Source organism: Brachyistius frenatus, unplaced genomic scaffold, assembly GCF_029030835.1.
Source record: "Brachyistius frenatus isolate BFR_SWC_R1_liver_20210118 unplaced genomic scaffold, ASM2903083v1 Contig_22, whole genome shotgun sequence".
In the NCBI taxonomy this organism is placed as follows: domain Eukaryota; kingdom Metazoa; phylum Chordata; class Actinopteri; family Embiotocidae; genus Brachyistius; species Brachyistius frenatus.
Window position 1 is genome coordinate 106,095 of NW_027210621.1, and position 20,882 is coordinate 126,976.

Here is a 20,882-nt window from a genome sequence, read left to right on the forward strand (position 1 = left end):
CACATCCTGTCATGCTCGATCACATGAGCTGAACCTGTGGCGGAGGATGTTGATGTCGTTGCTTTTTAAAGGCGCAATGTTTTAATTGCACGCGTGACGGTCTGGTTCAGGCAAAATAAATTGGATTGTGTCATAAATAAAAAACAGGCAAAGTAAAAGAGCTTGAGGTGAAGCCACAACTAACAAGAGCGATGAAATAGGAGCAAACAGCTGGGTATTTCAATTCCAAAATCTTACCAATTTGCTCTTTTCTAAGTCCTTCCCTTCTTAAAGTCTTTCCTGTTACAGCATGTTGTCAAATCAGCCCGTTCGTTTTGTCTGTCTTTCATCTGTAAGAGCCCCACAGTTGTGGTCTGTCTCTGGATTTTAAAAAATAAATTCCTTTTACACATTACTCATTCAAAAATACCATTTATCGCTTTCAGAAAAAAAACAAAAAACTTCTCCAATTAAGTTTCTCAGGCAGTAATTCCATGTTTCAAACAATTCTGATAATTCGCTGTTTAATATGGAAATAAATAAATCAGCATTTGGAAGCAACAGACTCAAAATACTTTGCTTTTATCAACTTTTAGTAATTACTTTGGAAAGCCACAAATTTGTCTAAACATTGGATGTGTCATTTTGAAATGAAACCCACACATCTATTCAAAACACAGAATGAATGTTGTCAAGACTCCATAATTGTGCAGGATTTAGCAATGGAATCTCCTGCTTGAGATCAGTCTGCTGTTATGAAAACAAAATGTGCAGGAGTCAAACTATGAAGCAGTTAATATAGATTCTCCGAACCACTAGTGTCCAATTTTATACCACAATTTTTCCCAGTGCAGTCAAAACGTGCTCTTATACAATATAACCCCCCTTTGCCCCATTTCAAGAAAAGCTTTAACCAGGCGAGCTGAGTGAGAAGTGAGAGCGCAGTCGTATTTACAACATGGAGGCATATATGGATGGGTGGGGGGGGTTACAAACATTCACAGGCTGCTAGTCAGTGCAACCGCAGACTTTTGCTCAAGGGCATCATGCCAGCAGAACTTTAGGGAGGGAAAAAAGTGAGTCTTGTTCACTTTCCTCGTCCAGATTTTCCTTGCTCTTGTCTGAAGAGTCAAACTAGTGATGTCCTTTCCAATGTGACCATTACATTAGAGCCAGCAGCGCACACATATAGTGATACCAAGGTCCAACTTAAAGAGGAAACCCACGCATCTTTGTGCCCCTATTTAGGCCCCAGCTTTTCCAAACCATGTTAAAGAGAGTCATTCAGAAAGAGAAAGAACTAAAAAGAATTTTAAAAGCCAAGATAAATGTAGCACCCGTCCGTGCATTACATTTACATGTCTTCCACTTGAATATCCTGCGTTCACTCTGAGCTACGGTCAAATCACCGCAAAGGGAGAAAATGTTCAACAACATTATGCTGTAAGCGGAAACCATTATTAGAGACTCGGCTGTTCATATGGAGATAATCAGGGCAGGGCAATATTTCCACCTACTCTTTTTCTACATTTCAGGCCCTTACAAAAATAGAGTAATGACAAGTTTATAGGAGTTTTGGCCCAACCAGTAATGCTTTTTAGGTCCCAGTCCATAAGGAAAGTCCAAAAACTGTATATCAACTGCTTCATAGTTTGCTGGGAGGGGACTTCTTATTCAGACTGAAGTGCTTTAACAAAATGGTGGGTAGAGATGCCGACCTTTGTGATGTTAGGTGTTTCCTTGACTGCTGCTCAGTGTGACTGAAGCCCAGACTGTGGAGCTGATATGGTTCAAATCATATCTTTAAATTGGTTTGATTTACAGGTGTCATGGAGGATGTTTAAATCTTGCATAGAAAGGTAATGAACTCCTTGTGAGGATCTTTGTGGCATTAATGATAGGAAAAAAGGGCAAATGATTTAAAGTATACTAGGACCGGGCAAATAGTGGAGCTAGTCAATTTATCAACAAGTTGATGGACAGAACATTGATTGCTAACCATTTGGATCATCAAATCATCGATTTGAGTTATTTTATTAATTAAAAACTAATTTGTGATTCCAGCATTCTAATATTATTTCAATATTTCATGGTCCCTTTTGTTCTCCATGATAATAAACTGAATGTCTTTTGGTGGTGGACTGCTGGTGGGGGCAAAACAAGCTTCAACAATACATCAAGGCTACTAACAAACAACCAGTTGCTGTCAATTAGCGTGTGCTCACAACCTTTGTTAATGTTCACTCGTGTACAAACTGATGCGGTTGGCATGCTCTCCGCCAGAGCTGGCAGAAAGCACTTTTAACTTTAACTAAGAGACAATGAGGAGAATGAAAATAAGAACAATGTTGAAGAAACCGAGGCGGTTACAGGTGCGGAGAAAGCAAGTTAAACTGATGTTACTTGGGGTCCAAAGCTCAGATTTAGTTTTTATTGTGCGATGAAATTGATTTAAAAATGTTATTAACCCTGCAGATAGCTCTTGTGCACAAGTGTATCTTTTAAAAAAAATAAAAGAGGCAAATGTGATAATTATTCATGATACTTCATTTAAGTGTAGCCCTAATACACAACATATCTACATTGTAGAGTATCTACTCTTTATTGCAGCTTATACTAAAATGCCTTAAATCATTCTTTTCAAACCAGCTAGTTTTTGGCCACATCAGAGTTTTGTGTTCTGCAGTAACTGAGAGCAGCGTAGACGTGTCTCTCCCTGAAGACATCGTCTGCATATAACTTGCATGCGAGACGTTTACAAAAAAAAATGGCTAAATTGCAGTGTCTTCTGATGGTGTGCATGTGAGGCGTTCGGAGGGCAGCTGTAAACTCTCCGCCTCTAACCTGAGCGAGTCTCTGCATGCACAACAGTCACATGACGCACCACCCACCCAATTAACCAGGAACTTCTCAGGAAGTGGGAAACACGGTTTTGGTTCCATAAATACTGTAAATAACAAAACTGATTCATCAGTTCACCTGTTCTGTGTATGTGCATGTTTACTTTTCATCAAGTTACATCACTTACCATCAGTACCACATTAGTTTATTGTTCATTTTGTCCATTCATCCATATATCTTTGTGTAGATCTACATGCACTGCAGGACCTTCCACTGTGATGACACACTGAACTGCATTTTGTCATACTGGTGCTCACTGTGTGAAATGACTAAGTGGAGGGGACACTGCTATGCGTCTGACTTTATACGATACCATGTAGTCCTGGTTTTTATCATGTAGCTCTGCTACAGTAGTTTGTCACCCAGCATGTTGTCAGCTGACTAGAAAGCAGCCGTCCCTCACATGATGAGTCACGGCACTTGTTGAGTCGACCCATGATTCGGCATCAGACCGAAGAGTTAAGAGTTTAACGCAGACGAACAATCACAGAGACCATCAGTAACATCCACAAATAAAAGGATGTACCGCTGGGAGGAAGCCCCTCAGTGGTGGTGAGCTTGGGAAATACTAGCACTGCTTGTGTCAGGAGAGATTTACTCCACTTAGAACAATGCTCACACTCCATTTATGAGGCAGGAAGTCCTGGTTTAGAGGACTTCTCTCTGGAGTGAATGTTTTGAGCTCCACAGCCAGCCACAAGGCTTTGGTTTATATCTGTTTGAAATGATGTTTCCCCTAAATACATCAGGAATTAAAATCTCTTCCACAGCACAGCTGTCAAAACACCAAACTGCCAAATTGTGCATGTCACATGGCATGAGAATAAGGAGAAAGAAGGGCATGTCTGCTGCTGCACAGCACGAGGCAGGCCAGAACTCATTACAATCTGCATCTGCATCATCTACTGCATTTTAAACAGAAATACTTGACTGCCGTAGAAAAACTCTTGCTCACTGCCTATTTCTCATTCAGAGTAAAGAATTGTCACATTAAGATGTAAATCTGCGCTAAATCTTGCAGATTTTGTTCAACATGTGAATTATTTTCTAACAAGCACTCGATCTAACAAACAAAAACACACACTGGGACCCATAAATCTGAGCCCTCTGCCACCAGAGTCCATTTCTGATTACTAAACCAGTCGGGGCCTCAGGCCAATTAAAACTCTCCATTTGTGAACATTCCAAAACGCTGTCATCCATGAACATTTACCCAGAAGCCCCTGGGGAGATTCCACAACATTGCCCTGGCCTCTCGCTCGGTCTGTTTCCCTCTCCCGTCCCAGCCCAGTATCTCCGGCTTTGTCTCCCCACACAAAAGCTCCCTGCCTACACCACTTCCCAGGTCACTGCTTTGTCAGTGCTTCGGCTCGCTTCTGCACTTCCCCTAGTACATTTAACAAGTCAGAAACCAAATTCCTGCCACTGTTCTGGGGTCTGCGCTGCAGGCTCACTTGCTGGACAGTTTATATAAACTCTCTTGTGGTCAAAGAAAACCCTGAGGACAGTGTTTGAACTGCTGACCTTTACAGGCAAAATGCGGTCAACGTAGCCTCCGATTAAAGATTGTGCATATGGAGTGAACTTATTTCCATAAAGCCTCTTGACAGCAGAGTGGAAATTTGCCATTCACAACCACGGGCATTGAGCAACCTTAAAATAGCACAAAACGGTTTTCCAAACAGTGACTATTTGGCCCTGAAGGAGCACTGAGGTCTGACAGGGGTCAAGAAATACACAAATAGAGCAGCAAAGAAATTAGATAATAAAAAAATATGGTCAAACTTTGACTTGTAACAGCAGGCCATGATTCACGTTAACAGAGTTATGTGGGATTCATAGTTTAAACAGAAGTGATTTGTTTCAGGATGGGATTCACTTTCATATGGTGCTCCACACAAACTTTCCGCAACTTATTTCACTTCCTCCTGGTAAATAAATCAACCACTGGTGATTGGCTTGACTGCTATTCAGACGTGACCCCCCCGCCCCCCTCACACACACACACACACACACACACACACACACACACACACACACACACACACACACACACACACACACACACACACACACACACACACACACACACACCTCTTAGCCAGCTGCTTTTTGACCCGTGTGTCCATGTCTGACAAGTAATGTACAGAGAAGAGATTCATACACAGAAAGAAAAAAACAACACAAAACACTTAAATCAAGAAACTCTCCTTCCAACCAATCCTCTGCTGGGAATCTTAACAACTGCACTATCTATCAGTGGGAGTTGGGGGCAATGATTCATGCATTCAACTAGACTAATCTTTCAACCTGTCCACGTCTTTCTTTCAGGTTACGTGCCCTTTGATGAGCCGCAGGTTTGCAGTGTTTGACCGACTGCTTCTCGTCCAGATTGCAGCTTGACGCGTTTGTCAGTCCGTACGTGTCCGTGTGTGCGAGTGAAAGAGAGACTGTTATGTTTAAGATTTGAAGAGACAGGCCGAGGTTTTGCAGACAAACGGAGAGAACAAGTTACAGCACAGCATGATTATCACAAGAGGAGAGGGGGAGAGAGAGAAAAAAAAAAAAAGAGGCACAAAAGACCATCCTGGCTTGTCGCTCTACCACAGCCCTCCATCTTTCCACTGACTCATGGCACACAAATGAAAACAGACTTTAAAGGAGAGGATGAAAAACTCTCTTTACTTAAAGCCAAGTGCTTTACCATGGGACCGCACAAACACCGTTGTGCTGTCCGAGAAATGGACGACCGTTGAGCTAACAAATAGGTCCACTTTAAGATGTTTTTCACACACTGCATGAGAGCCATGCACGAGGATATGTAAGGAGGCTTACAACAGCATGAGGCCTTGTCATGTGCATCTTGCAAGTCACTTATGGCAAATCACGACACTCTTCCCTTGAACTCCAGATAAAGACAATTCTAAACATCCTATTTTCTTGTAACATACGAGAGCTTTCAGAAGACTTAACATGCAAACAATACATTTTATCGTTGCCAGTAAAAGCCAAAGAACCACTCCTTCGGACAGGGAGCTCCTTGACAATGTTTATAACAGACATCCAAAAGCAGCTGAAGTCCACCAGATGTTGAGGCAGGACGGGGCCCGGCGAAGCCCCCCAGGCAGAATGAGGTCAGGTATAAGATCAAGTTTCTGGAAGCTCAAAGCTACAAAAGGGCAACAAAGATTCTGATATACCTGTTGGGCCTTACGAAACTGGACACCGGCGGAGGCGGTGGGAAGAGAACCACTCATCGCCGACTGTCAAAGGGACTAGAAAGTCTAAACCTTACGGTACAATGGTTTAATGGGCCTCGGTCATGGATGGCTCAGTCTGTTCCTGACGGTCTGCACTGACTGTGTCCATATATCAAAGCTACTTGCCATTCTGACGATGCCCCATATTTCAAACCCTGCTGCGCCGGCTTGCATTCCCTCATAACGACTAATTTTTCTGCCCGCAAAAAACACACACTGGCTGAATTATTTGCAGCTTTGGAGGCATCACTTAAAGCATTTGATCCTTTCATGTGCGTGTTTTTTTTCCCTCCCTCGCTTATCGGCGCTCGGCCAGCAGGACGTCTGCCGTTGTTCCCTTCATGTTTTAAATGGTTGTTCTGATGACCTGCTTTTAACACATGGCATCAACTCGTCAAATTCACAAAGCTGTGTGAAGCAGCCAAAGCCGAATATTGCTTTTTTTGTTTGACAGAAGAAAAGACTGAGTTTTTGATCTCAAACAATATAATTTATATGAAAATAAATCCAAAGGCGAGCAGCACACAGAGGGATTGGGTAAATATTAGGAAACCTATTACGCTAAACGTAGTTTGGAAAAGTGAGCATAGTGAATGACTGCCTTGTCAGTGAGAGTCTTGATGTAGGCCTTGGGAGTAATTAGCAGGGATTACAGCTCCTCTGGCCCGCTCCCAGCACTGGGGCTTCAGCCCAAACACCCAGGCAAGTCCATGGCTTCGCTCCCTCACCGCTCTCCCTAACCACACGGGCCTCTGGCGAGTCACACAAATCCTAATGGTGATCAGGACTATCAACACGGACATCAAGTCCACTGCGGCCTCATCGGAAATCAATTAACCTTGGTCGAGTTACACCTACATCATAACCACGCTCCCTCACTGGCAGCTACGGGGTGAGATGACTTCAGTGACTGAGTGGAGGCTCATTGTGTCTGGCGGGTCGGGGGTTCACACTCCACCCCTGCAGTTTGGGATCAGCGCCGGCAGCCCTTCGCCACACTCCTCACAGCTGGCTGAGTGACACCAGCACCGAGGTGATCGACACAAAGGAGACGACCGGCAGCTCAAATATCAGACGGACAAAAAAAAAACAAAAAAAAAACGCACCATCAAACATCAGTCGCACGGAATAACTTGAGCATCCAGAAGAGTCAAAGGATGAAGGCTGAGGTGGTGAAAGCCATCACATGGGCAGTGGAGGAGTCGCTCTCATAAAACAACTCACTGATAGCTTGAGTATTGGCTAAAAGTGTTTAACATGAAACTGAAACTCGGTACAGATATTTCCTCTGCTTTTGGTAAAACAACAGAAATGTGTTATTGGTGCCTTCCTAACTGTCAGAATTGATGCGAAAGCGACAGGGAGATGTGTGTTCACAAGAGACCTGGTTTAGTTTTGCATCATGTAAAAAGGAAACAACAAAAGGTAAAAAGCAGCGGAGACATGAGGTAGGTGGGCTGAATGCAGGGCAGGAAAGTGCCAGTAAACCACTACTGACTGTGAAAAAGAGAGGAAATCACCCAGGGATGAGGAAGAAAGGAAAGACTGGGAATGAAACAAAACCTCCCAGAGGAGCTGCTAAAGAGCGAGCAGCAGGAGAAGAAAACGAACTGATATGTCAGTCGGGACAGAGCGGAGAAAAAGAGACGGCCGACTCTTAACAGCGTGCAAACAGGATGTGTTAACAAGGAATTTCAGGGGGTCGCTTCCCTCAACTGAAAATACGGGAAACCACAAAGCCAGATCGAGATTTCTCACAGTTTGCATCAGGCAGACCCACACAGATCCACCAAATGATACAGGCCAGTTTAACTTTGGCCAAAAATGCACTGAGGCCCTTTGATAAAAATAAAAAATAAAAACTTTGTTTTAAAACCTGGTATTGTGTTAGACAGGCACGTGAGCACAGAGGGATTACCAAGAGGAGCTTTATGAACAAATCTGTATGGATGACCAAAGATGATTCACAGTGCATGCATGAAACTAGTTACCTCCCCAGATTGCCTAAGCCTGTGTCACACACACAGACACACACAGACACTCTTTGGCTCCTGCACAGCCCACCACTTCTGGATATTCAACTGGTTTCTGGTACAAAACTCTTTCCTGTCAGTCAAATCCCTTCTCTTTCTCTGCAGGCCTCAGTCAGTCCCTCCAGTGCTCTCTTTGTTGCCGTGTGTTCCCAGCTCCAGGGCTCCTGTGTGCAGGTCTTGGTGGTCCGGTGTGGAATGTGGTGAGGGGGGGGGAGGCAGGCCGGCCTAAAAGGGGGGTGCTCAATTGTTCCCACACAGAGCATCCACCCCCCACTGATCTGTCGCTCACTTGGCCGTTTGGTGGTTGGGGGAGGGGGGGATGTTGGAGATGGGGTGCTCCGGCAAAGTGATGGAATTACAGACACACACACACACAGTCACACACACACAGCTTTTGAATTGATGCTACACTTGAAGCATACTAAATGGGCGTAAGAGAGAAACTTAACATTCCACAGTTGTTGAAGAAGAAGGCGACCCAAAGACTAAAACAGGCCTGGTATGTCAAAATCATTTCATCCACCTGAAAGGATCCACGCAACAACAAAACCAGGCGCTTTTTGCTGCACTTCTTCTATGCACGGTCTAAATGTTTTTTTGTGTGTGCTGCGATAAGGCAGCCATTGCTGGCAGAGCAGAACGGGATGCCACGAGAGCCCCTAATCTCAGAGCTGCCACGCTGTGATGGCAGGAAACTGATAAGAGCGAGCAGGCGCGTGTAGGCGCCCTCCCTTCATCCTCTGGTCCCATCAGGCTTCCCCGGGTTCACAAGACCTCATCCTCATGATACCTAAACTCAATTATCCTGAACACTCGCCCAAACGGTTCGGGAGAAGATGTCACAAACAGGACAGAGAGCATCGGGAACCCTCACATCAGCGCTGTATTTGACATATCGCCAAGGAACCACAGCTGAGGAGCGACTCCAGCCAAGTGCTCACAGTCTATCTATTGATCAGCCTATCAGAAACCTTCACCTGCACAATTTGGAAAGGTTGAATTCAGTATCAATGAAGGTTTGAAAATACTGAAGATTAGGAACATGGAGCATTGCCTTTAGATCCTCAGGTAACCTCATGCGGGCAAAACAAAAGCTGAGATCAGCAACAAAGGCTGACCTGATCCTGTTATTTTAAAGTCTATTAATATAGGAATGTCAACATGTAAAAACTTCAGAAAAGGTAAAAAAAAAAAAAGACATAAAAGTAAAGTGAGAAGAAGTGCTTGAACCGTTTCAAGCCAAGAAGCCAGAGATCAACTCCATCGCTCAGGAATGTTATTAAAGATTACTGCTCTGGCTTTAATGCAGGGAGTTCTTTTAATCTGAACCTGAACACATTCTCTCTTCAAACCAACTGCTGATATTAATGTTTTTCCAACTTATTCCTTTGGTGACACAATGAAGTTGTGTTAAGATGAAGTTTTTATTAGAGTTACTCACACACATATTCGACCTTCACGTCTCCTGTAATGAGTTTTTCAAAGTTTAAATGTAACCCAAAATGTGTCGTTGATACATGATGACTTATTCCTTGTATCATGAGTAAGTCTTGTATGTGTGAATTTGCCGTTGGTTGCAACCACACCTATGGGTGGGATCCAAAGACAGTTCCCTAAATGGCACACCTGAAGCCGTTTAATCCCGCTATACCTGGTGAAAAAACAGTTTGGGCTGAAATCATTGTTCGTCTCTCATGTACTAATTAAAAAAGAACAAAAGGAGCATTTGTGCTACGTCTTTTCAAACATATAGCCCACAGTTACAAATGTGGTGCCTGAAAGTAAAACGCGTGTGTTTACATGGTCTGAACTTCATCTGCCGTGAGAGAGAAACCTCTAAATAACCTCCATCTCCATCAGATGGGGAAACACAATGCTCTAAAAATACTCAGGAGAACACACACAAATCTAAATGTGCGGCCTTTTCAACAAAAAACATCTGCAAACCAAAGGTTTCTTTCTAAATAACTAAACACTGTAAATATTCAACAGTGTGGTGTGTTTCTTTGACCTTTTGCCAGACATGTCATGCCTTCAGGAAAAGTTCTCTTACATAATCCGGGCTGTTTGCAATGATTTATAGACTTAATGTGACTACACAAACAATACCCTTAAAACCACTGCTGTTTTTCTCAGACTATGCCACTGTAGAATTGAGTGGTAATGTGCAACTCAGTATGAGCTAAGGCATAAACTTTCGCTTAAATCTACAACTGTGTGACCTGCAGAAAATACAACAATTATATAATCCAACAGTCTCGGAAAACTGCTACACATTTTTATATTTGCCAATCCCCCAAAAAACCTTTGCACTTTCTAAAAAGCAGTTAGATTTATCACAGTGCAGCACGGACGCGATTTGTAATGATAGGATTTGCAAAAGGTTTTAACATGAAACAGAAAGGGGTTGTTTTATGGGATTAGCCTTGAGAGGCGAGTAAAACACTTGGCAGGTAGTTTATTAGTTAATTATTACTAGAGTCAAAATACTGCTGAGAAGAGCTTCTCAAATATTGGTCTTTGAACTATAAAACCTCTCAGAGACGCTGTGTGCGCCCATTCCCTGCTCTTATCTTATCTGCACAAAGTCGTTGCAATAGCACAACCTGTTATTTCCCAAACCGTAATGATGCAGGGCGCGCTGCCACCGGCTGAGGGGAGAAACAGCCCTCACAATGTGAAGCTGCAGAATGTCTCCAGCTTACAGAGAGGCCAACACGCTGAGGTCATGCATGCTTTAAGTTTCAGTCATAATGCACTGAACTGATTATGAACAGGGGATGTTCCACGTGCTGAAGGGAGGGAAACCGACCCTCCTCGCTTTGATCTCTGCCATTGTCCCATACCTGAGACGTGACATCAAGCCTGACTGCCAGAGTAAACCAAAACAGATTTTACTTTACGGAGTGTAGGTCCAGTCCTGCTGCAGGACATTTGACATGGCAGGAACCAGCCTGGTCAGAGTTAACTGCTTTGCTTTCAGAGCTGGTCTTTATTGCGGCAGATTCCCTTTACCGTTTATCACAGTATCAAATAAAAGTGTTAAGAAAAATAAACACTACCTACCATTAGCAGAACGATTCACACACTGAAACCACCATTTACATTCTGTGTGATTACTGACATTATTTATCTGTCATCATTAAGATTATGAGCATAATTTATTTCCCATTTAAGTGAAGTATTCAACCACAGGACCAAAACAAATCATCATCCAGCAGACAAGAAATTTGGAAAGGAGGTCTTGAACCGCTTCCACGTGAGTGGCAAACGATTGATACCATGGGATCAGCGAGGAATTCACCAACTGAGCCTGCTGTTCCTCTCTATCACTTAATTCTGTCTATGCTCAAGCAATCAGCGTTTCCATTTCAGTTTGACTGCATTAAAACATCTTTATTGAATCTCAAGTCTGGCTTCAGCTGAGCCCGTCAGTAATTTCAATGGTACCAAACATTCTTATCTCCACGCTGCCAACAATAACACAAGATGTTTGTGGTTGCAAAAGGCAAGTTTTGAATCCCGCGTCTCCAATAAGACTCTTATTTCACAAATCTGATTTATGATGCATGTATCAAAGGAGGTAAACATTTCCAAAAGTACTTATCTGGCAAAGATAGTGTATCATTTTTAAAGTATGTATTCTTTGCCATGAGTCTGCACAGTTATGGTTAAAGTAGGAGGGCTCATTATTTTAGTTGAAATATTTGGATCACATCCTCTCACTTTGTGTGGGAAAATGTTTTTGCATCCTCCACTGACTCCTTAAACTTTTGTAAATGATACAAGTGAATAGCCTTTGATTAATAACTGTTGAAACAAAATATGTGATACACACATGCATGTAATTAATGGTCTGATCCTTCTGCAACCTCACATCCAGTTTAATTCACACAAAGACTGTTAGATTTAGGATTCAAGTTTGGAGCTCTGACAAACACGACTGAAGCTCAACCACACTGCACATCTGGAGTCATTTCTGCTCAACAACATGAAACATTTCAAGAGTGGAGGGCTTTTGTATGTGGGGACCCCCAATGCTCTCTTTAATGACAGTAGACCATGTTGCTTTCTATGGATCAATTATCTCAGTCTCTATCAATGACAAAGAGCTGCTCATTGAGGTCGGCCCTGCCTGAAGACCAGACGTACACCAGAAATCTATTGTCAGGGAAAGGCACGTGTGTTTGTAGCACAGAAACCTGCACAATACCACCGTCTTCATTCGGATCCTTCTTTCAAAACCCACAGATGCAACACAATCAAATCCAACCACTGCAGACATGTTGGGGTACTCTCAGTGACATTTAGCATCACAAAGACATACAGATAGAAAACAAAAGGACCTTTAGGACCTGTGTGAAAAGCAAGAAAAAAAAAATGAGTCCTCGGCCTCTTTGACAGTTACACCCAGCTCAAATTCTAGTGAGTCAGTCTGAACATCCTCTAAACTATGCAAAGGAAAACTCATAAAGGCCTTCAATACAATAGAGAGAACACATACAAATTGGTCACCCTTGTCAGATAAAATAATGCTGTGAATACTGCATGAAACAGCTGGGGAGTGAAGCGCCTAATGTGAGAAAATCTGCAGGGGAAAAATGAAAAAGGAGGCCAAAAATGCTAAATAAGTTAAACATAAAAGTCCAAAATGATATTAAAAAAAAAACATGGCACCAACATCACAGTATCCATGGCTGGACGACCTACTTCTATGATACACTGGCAGCCAAACTGGACTGAGTTGAGGGGTTTGAATATATATTGCAAATTTATTTGAACCACCACAGAAATTAAAAGGAAAGGAGAGGAGGTGGAGGTCCTGGTTGAATTATGCAGGACACAGTGGAATTTCACCCCCCCCCCCTCTCTCTCTCTCTCTCTCACCCCCTCCCCTTTCCCCCTCAAGCCTGTACTGTAAAAGCCCCCCTAAGTTTCCATTACTTGGGTTTATCTCCTGATTAGCTACATGGATTCACCGTCTCACTTCTCTGGTTATCAAAATATCAGCTCCATCATTGATGCATTAAGTCCTGCTGTGCAGATGAGTCTTGAGGTAGATGTAGAGTTTGATAAAAAAAAATAAAAAAAAGAAGAAGAAAAGAAAAGAAGTTCAACCACAACAATCAGACTAAACCCAGAGAGAGAGAGAGAGAGAGACCTATGTTCACAATGCACAGGAATGTTTACTAAATCACTGCCGGCTGCCTGCACTTCACAGCAGTAGGAGCCTCTACTGAGGAAGCCTGGAAATAAACACGGGCCTGGCTTCTTTCAGAGAGGAACACAGCTCGTGTGTTTATTATACCTTTATTGTTATGAATTACCTTCAAGTATTTCCTAAATGAAGACTGTGTTTACCCGGTGGAGCAGTGAAGTGTTGCCAGCAGTGCATAGTGTGTCTGAACAATGCATCCCTAAACGTGTCACTGCTACGTCCTCCACACTTTAACGCGGTGTAACTTTAACAGCGTGAAAAAAGCAGCAGCATGTCTGTATGATTAACCAGGTTTCCATACCGACTTCGACATGAGCACCAGTGTCCATTTACAAAAGGGACAGTTTAACTGTTTGCTGTGAAGAGCTCTAAAACTTTATTACATTTCAGAAGATTTATTCATTATAGAAAACCAAATGGAAAACCTTTTTAAAGTTAGGTACGATTACGAATTAGCTGGCTGCCTCCATTGTGAGTCTGGAGCCAACAATGAGACGGTGAAAACCAAATAACAGGCACATTTTTACTGACTTTTATCTCTCAGCTCTTTGAGCTAACTTTGTTAGCCTAAAAGTTCTCATTGGACTTCAGGACCACCGGGACACCTTCCCGAGACCCATGGGGGGGTCCCCGGTCCATACGTTTAGAACCCAAAGCTCTTGGGGGGGGTTAAAACATAGAACAATTAAATAAATATAAGCACTCACCGCTGACTCCTTTGTTGGGGACATCGTTGACGTTGAAGCCTTTGGAGCTGTACGCGGCACGAACTTCGTTGCAGTTTTTTAACTTTTGCTCTGCAGTCCCGGACACCGACAACACGACCAGCGTGCAGACGACGCACAGCACCAACAGCGTCTTCATGTTCTGTCCGTGAAAAAACAAAAACTACACAAGCAAAAACTAACAAAAACTAAACCTTTACTGTCGCTCAGGTGTGTGGAAACTAGGACAAAGTTTGAGCAGCGACTCCCACGCCGAGTTTCCTCATGGAGACGCGCTGGTTTCTTCAGCTCAACAGACGCTTCATTCACAGCAGCTGTGGGGCAGCTCTGCACCGACGGAGGGGAAACAGCGACGATACCCTGAAGACGTCGTCCGCCAAAAGCCGACCGATATCTGTACGAGGGTCGAGTTCCAGACTCAACCGGAAGAAAAAAAAAAAAAAAAAAAAAACACGGAGGTGCGACAAAACAGCAGTTTAAAAAAAAAAAAAAAAAGTGGGAAAACTTTTTTCCAAACTTGAGGCAACAATCTCAAGAGTCGCACTACTGCTTCGACGAAAAACCTGAACCACCGGCAGGACAGCGGGCTGCAGAGATCTGGGTTTCTTCTGTCTTCCTTTCTTTCTTTGCTTGCTTGCTTTCCAAACTCAAGCAGGCCGTGGTTTCTGTAGGAGAGGACGCTGGACCGTTTGCTGGTCGTACTGGGGTCCAGATGCGAGCAAAAAAAAAAAGTGCTGGTGGACACCCAGGAGTGAGTGCAAGTTCCGGGGACAAAGACCTGGAGAACAGGAACACCAGGGATGGAGCAGGGACTTCAAACCCTGGATCGCTCTCTTCCTATAATGTCTAGACCTGTGGCACCCAGTCTTGAAACTCAGGACTGGAGCTGAGGGTGGAGCTCCACAGTGGCAGAACATGAGGCTATGATTTATTACTGGCCCACATGACACATAGAGAAGAAACATGAGATCAACAAACGTCCTGGAAATCACAAATCTCTTTCATTGCAGACCGCTGTGTGACCCGGGGGTGTGAGAGGGCTTCCTTATCAGCTGCACTGGAGATAACAACCCAGATAGAAACAATTCGAACTAAACAGACCATCCTCAAGTTTCTCACACAGCACTAATGTAAAATAAATAAATCTGTTAGTCCCAATAAACCATTTTCTCTTGCTTTGCTAAGGACCCTCAGGAGCCCTTTATGGGCCCCGAGACCCCATGTTAAGAACCATTGCATTTGGTAACTGAACTTTAATGAGAATGAATACCAGTGTTACATCATCGTTGATTTCAAAAATAGTTTCCCCAAAATGCTTCTGATAGCAAACAAAGTTTCAAGATCAAGAAATGATTCAAATGTGTTATTTCAGTTCCGCCTTTATGATCCAGTTCATCAGAGTGTGTTTCTAACTGTTGCAGTAACCATGGAGTCAAACATCACAGGCTTGTTTCTTACACAAACACAGGTCAGCCTTGACAGGGCCGTTGTGTTTGGAAGTACATTTACCCGAGTGCAGTACTTAAATACAACTTTGAGGAACTGGAGCTTTTCCTCAGCGTTACTGTACATCTCCAATCCACTCCACTATAAGAAGTTTTTAAAACACAAGTTAAAATCTGTGAATTTCAACCTTTTTGTCTTGTAAAATCAATGTGTCGTCGGGGTTACAGATGAGTTCTTAACAGCATCCCCAAATAGTGATTATTCCCTCTAAACTTCTTACATGGTTTCATTTCAATAAATGTTCAAATGATCTCAAACTGAAAACTGATTTGTGTATTGTAACATTTTTTTGTTCTTCCCTCTCCCAGTAATCTTTGGACGACTTCTCAGATTTCTCTGCTGTCCCTGGATATAAAACTGGATATAAAGTAGTTCAAACCAGCTCCTCCTGCAGCGGCTACAATAGTAACATGCTGTTTATACACTGATGCTTCACTATTGATAATATCATGATGTAATAACACATCAGTCAGCGGGATCAAACACGGACTTTTACTTTAATACTTAAACTACATTTTGCTGATGAAATTTTACTGAAGGGAGGTTTTTCATGCAACACTTAGATTTTTAATGGAGTATTTTTTAAATTGCAGTATTGGTACTTTTACTGACGTAAAAGATCTGAATACTTCTTCCACTACTGGTTTGCCATATACAGCTGTCTGTCATACAGCACGTCCAGTGTTGTAACTACATGTATGGTTGAGCCATACAAATGAACAGAGATTATAACAAATAGGAGATGTAGAAAACAGTGAAATGCAGATGATCATACAGTGAACCCTCGTTTTTCGCGGGGGTTACGTTCCAAATAGAAACCGTGATAGGCGAAATCCGTGAAGTAGTAACCTTTATTTTACAATTGAAATAGATAGAACTGGACATTAAATATATCTACGTTACATATAGTCGTAATGTGATTTCAATGCACGATGCAAATCCGTGAAGCAGCGAGACCGTGAAAGGTGAACCGCGTTATAGCGAGGGTTCACTGTATATCTGAAAATTACTCTTCAGTCACACAGAACAGGAAGATCACTGGGAAATAAAGAAAAGTACATTTACTTTTTGATCCATAGACCCGTTGGACATATTTATGTTGTGTGGATTTGAAATGATGCAAAGCCAGCCCACAACTTCTGCTAAACACATCACACCGCTTTTGCAGGAATGTTTTATTTTTTCTATCTTAAGAAGCACTTTATTATATCTCTGCTCTGACTGTGGCCCGACTTAAAACACTGGAAAAAAACCCTCTTGAGTTTATTTTTCACTGACAAGAAATCAAATGCAAGTTCAGATCCAACTGTGAGCATTTAAAACCACCCCCGAGGTACTTTAGTTAAAATCTCACACCACACTTAATCAGAAGCTGCAGGTATTTTGATATTTTCCCCATAAAGTCTCAACTAAGCGATACTGAATTTAATAAGGTGCACAAACAGCTGCACACAGTCTTCCATGCAGAGCCCTTAATTTGAGAGAAAAGTTATAATAAGACTTTTTACCCCCTGCCTTCAAACATGCCTGGACTTGTGGGGTGCTTCTGTGTGTGTGTGTGTGTGTGTGTGTGTGTGTGTGTGTGTGTGTGTGTGTGTGTGTGTGTGTGTGTGTGTGTGTGTGTGTGTGTGTGTGTGTGTGTGTGTGTGTGTGTGTGTGTGTGTGTGTGTGTGTGTGTGTGTGTGTGTGTGTGTGTGTGTGTGTGTGTGTGTGCACATGTCCCTTGGTTTGGGGGGTAGCACTTGGCAAAATGACATTCCTCCTTTTGTGTCCACATTCCTCAGGCGGCTCCATTCATTCTGTGACTGTGGCGGCTGCAGGGGAAGCCAGGGGTTGCTGAGGAGCAGGAGGAGGATGCTGGAGCTGTGTGCATGGGAGAGCGTGGGCCCGGCGCTCCTCTCAATAGGCCAACAAAAGGTAAGAAAATGGTCCAGGGCCATGGTAATTAAACATGAATGAGCCGTGAACGACATGACATGTCTCAGGCTTTTCTCTGAGGCTGAGGAATTTCAACATCCAGCTTGGTAAAAATTGGACTGGACTGTGGAGCCTCTCAAGCACCTGAATTACATTGTTATTTTAATTTATATGCACTGTTTGATGACCGCTCTGACTCGTAAAGGTAGCCAAGCCCAAACATCTTTGTGTGGCCACAAAACAGTGCTGAAATACATATATAGGCATTTGATCACTCAGGCAGAAAATGCAACAATTCCTATTAGTCAGCTGCTCCCACTATTCCTGCTGACTAACATCAAATTGACCTTTCACTCTGCTGCTCCAACATTACCCCAATATTACCCTAAGAAAACACGTGAACTCTGCATTTCAATGGGCCTGTTTGCCTATTCTCCAGCCTCGAATTAGCATTCAGAGTATAATCCCCCATCCTGGGTTAGCTGCTGCTCTCTCTGCAGCCAGCGTTTGCTCATCTCTTCATAATCAGCCTCTCTTTTCCATCTTAAAAGCTGCTATCTAGCTCAGGAGACAAAAGCACAGCTGGATAATAATGGTGTTTTTATCTCGATCTGCTGAGCAGAAGGAGCGTGGGTGTAAAAAGGTACGAGCAGAGCACCGGGAGAGAGAAACAGGATTTTGAAGTGTTTGCTGTGACAGGCGTGCTATGCGTGAAGCTGTGAGTGACTGACCTTGTTGAGGAAGCAGACAGGCTTTAAAAATGGAGACACAAGCACAAACAGTCAGGGACTAATGAAGCTTGTTTCATTGTTGGGACGGTGGATAGGTGTCTGTCACCTGGTTAAGGTGAGTCCAGGGGGAATTGTGTTCAGTGCAGAGGAACCCCGCAGAGAGCAGCAAAGAGGAGCTCTTACGCCCAGAGTGGTTGTCATCTGCCGGGAGAGAAATACAGATCCAAAGAAAAACACACATGATTCACGTGATGCTTTGAGGATTCAGAGAACTACGAGCTCAGTCCAAAGGCTCATAAATTATAAGATTCATGAAGGGCTTTGAAGTGGATCAGAGGGCGAAAGGCACGTAACATATATACTTGCAACATTCTGTGTCCCTTCATAACCTCTGCAGACTAACATCCATTTTCTCTCCATTTTTCTTTGCTCTTACAGGACACATCCGGGCTTTGAAGGTGTTTTTTTTTTTACAAGAACTTTGTGATCTGACATTTTATGTTTTTGGTTTACCCACTTTTCTTCAACCTACACTGTAAAAAAATGGCTGTGAAATCCACAGTAATGTACTGTGGTTCTGCACAGTTTATCAATATTTATACACTATAGAGTACTGTGCAAAAGGCCTAAAAACACAGGAATCAACGTGATACTGTTAAAGGTTTTACTTTAGTTAACAGCTTCCTGTATTTGTCAAAGTGACGTTCAACGACTTCAGAAATTTTTCTTTGTCTTCAGGCCCAGATGTATTTCCAGGAGGACGGTTCTGTTCACTTTCTGGAGTGTGCTTGTAGGATGCCTGCAAGACCTGTGCAGTACATCAGCGACAACAGGAGCACATGTTCCTAAACTCGGGTGGATTTCCCTCCACAAACTGTTGCACATTAGTTTAGTTTTATTGTGGTTTCACAGTGCGTGGTAGCTGATGCCATTGTAGTGTCGTGGCTGCACGGACAAGTCTGCGTGGTTTCAAAAAAAATTGGAGGTACACTAAAGTCGGCACAGATCCTACACAGGCAGACCTTTTTGGCTTGTCCCAACTGATCAGAAGTGAGTGACTTCTAGCCGGCTGTGACGGCCACACTCAAGTCGGTAACCCTTTCACCAATCACAGGTGAAGTTGAATTTATATTTTCAGTTCATCTAGTTTACTTGTGCTTGGTCACAGCAAATTCCACATTCAAATATTGTAAATGACATGGCATATGGGTTTGTTTCATTCATCCTACTTTATTTAGCAGTTTTCCATAGTTATATTTGTAGCGCACACATTTAGTTAACTTTTGTACAGTTTATCTTGAGTTACATTTTCTGAAGGTCTGACTTTAATCTTTTGATTTACCAGTGCCGGGGGTGCCACTGTTATTCACTGCTCCTGGACATCTTCAAGGCTTGATAAAAGATGCACCGCAGGAAGTGAAGCTCTTAAATACAGGAAGTGGCCCATCAGATGACCAAAAGCCCGCAGCACAAGTGGGGGTGGGGGGATGTATTTCTTTATTTAGATATTTTGTTGGTTTCTTTAAAATGTATTAGTTTTTGGTATAATTTGATTTGGATAATATTCAAATAAGTCTGTCATTCCAGGATGAGTCCTGTTTTTGTTAGTTGTTATTCATTAATGTGGTGTTTGTGGTTTTTTTTTTTGTTTATGTCCCCAATTGTGTCTTGTTTGTTGGGTCGGTTTGATATGTCCATTTTGTTGTAGGGATGTAGCCTGAGTTGAATTCTGTTAGTTGATCTCTTTTATAGGCCCAGAACTTTAGTTACACACTTTTATAAATTGTTTTTGGGTAAATAAAACCTATTTTTCTGAGAAAGTACCTCTGACTCCTCTTGCCTGCGAGCTCGGTCCCTTATACCCACCGACGTAACTTTCAGTCGATGCTGAAGCCGTGGTTTTGGTTCATTTCGCGGAACTTTTCTCACACTGATAAAAAAAGGTCTTTCCAAAGGTTTGCTATGTTGGATTTAAAATTCACAATGATGTTTTTATTAGTGTGAAATCACCTGAAACTAAGAATCATTGTGTTTTTATGTGAGAATGAAACCTTCATACCTACACAGTGAGCAGGTCCTCTTCTATAAAGCCCACCATGTTGCACCATCATGTTTCTACAGTGGCCCAGAAGGGACAAACCAAACACTAGCGGTAGAGAGGACCGTTTTAGTTTTTTTCTACATGTTTGGAAGGAGAAGGTGTGGTGAGTGTTGCAATCTGCAACCACTAGATGCCATTAAATTCTTTGCACTTTTTTCAGTTATCTTTTTAAGTTGACTAACAACAACTTGTACACCTTTTAATGCACAGAGCTCAATGCAGCAACACCTTTCCTCCCAACAGAATTTATGTTTAGGTTACTCTTTACTTTCTAGTCTGGCGAAAGGTATTACACGGTGGACATTTCCTGAAACATATTTTCTCAATTATAGCTACTCACTCATAAACATCAACACAAACACCAATGACTTTTTTTTTTTTAAATTCAATACTAAATTAGAGCAGTTTTCTTTGCTTCACACAAAAATATCTGCATTTATGTTTTTGTCTTTTTGCTGATTTTAAATGGGTGGGACTTCGTTGGAAAAAAAAAAGTGCTCCAATCAAGTTT

General features: G+C 42.6%; 1 protein-coding gene across 1 annotated transcript in view; it reads right to left on the reverse strand.

The window, feature by feature from the left end:
* The window catches only part of gpc4 (glypican 4), a 33,906-nt gene extending 18,939 nt beyond the window's left edge, over positions 1–14,967 (reverse strand). The window contains exon 1 of the mRNA XM_069696743.1: positions 14,099–14,967. Coding sequence (XP_069552844.1) covers positions 14,099–14,255 — 157 coding nt within the window. The 5' untranslated portion in view covers positions 14,256–14,967. The remainder of the gene's footprint in view (positions 1–14,098) is intronic.
* Positions 14,968–20,882: the final 5,915 nt, after the last annotated feature.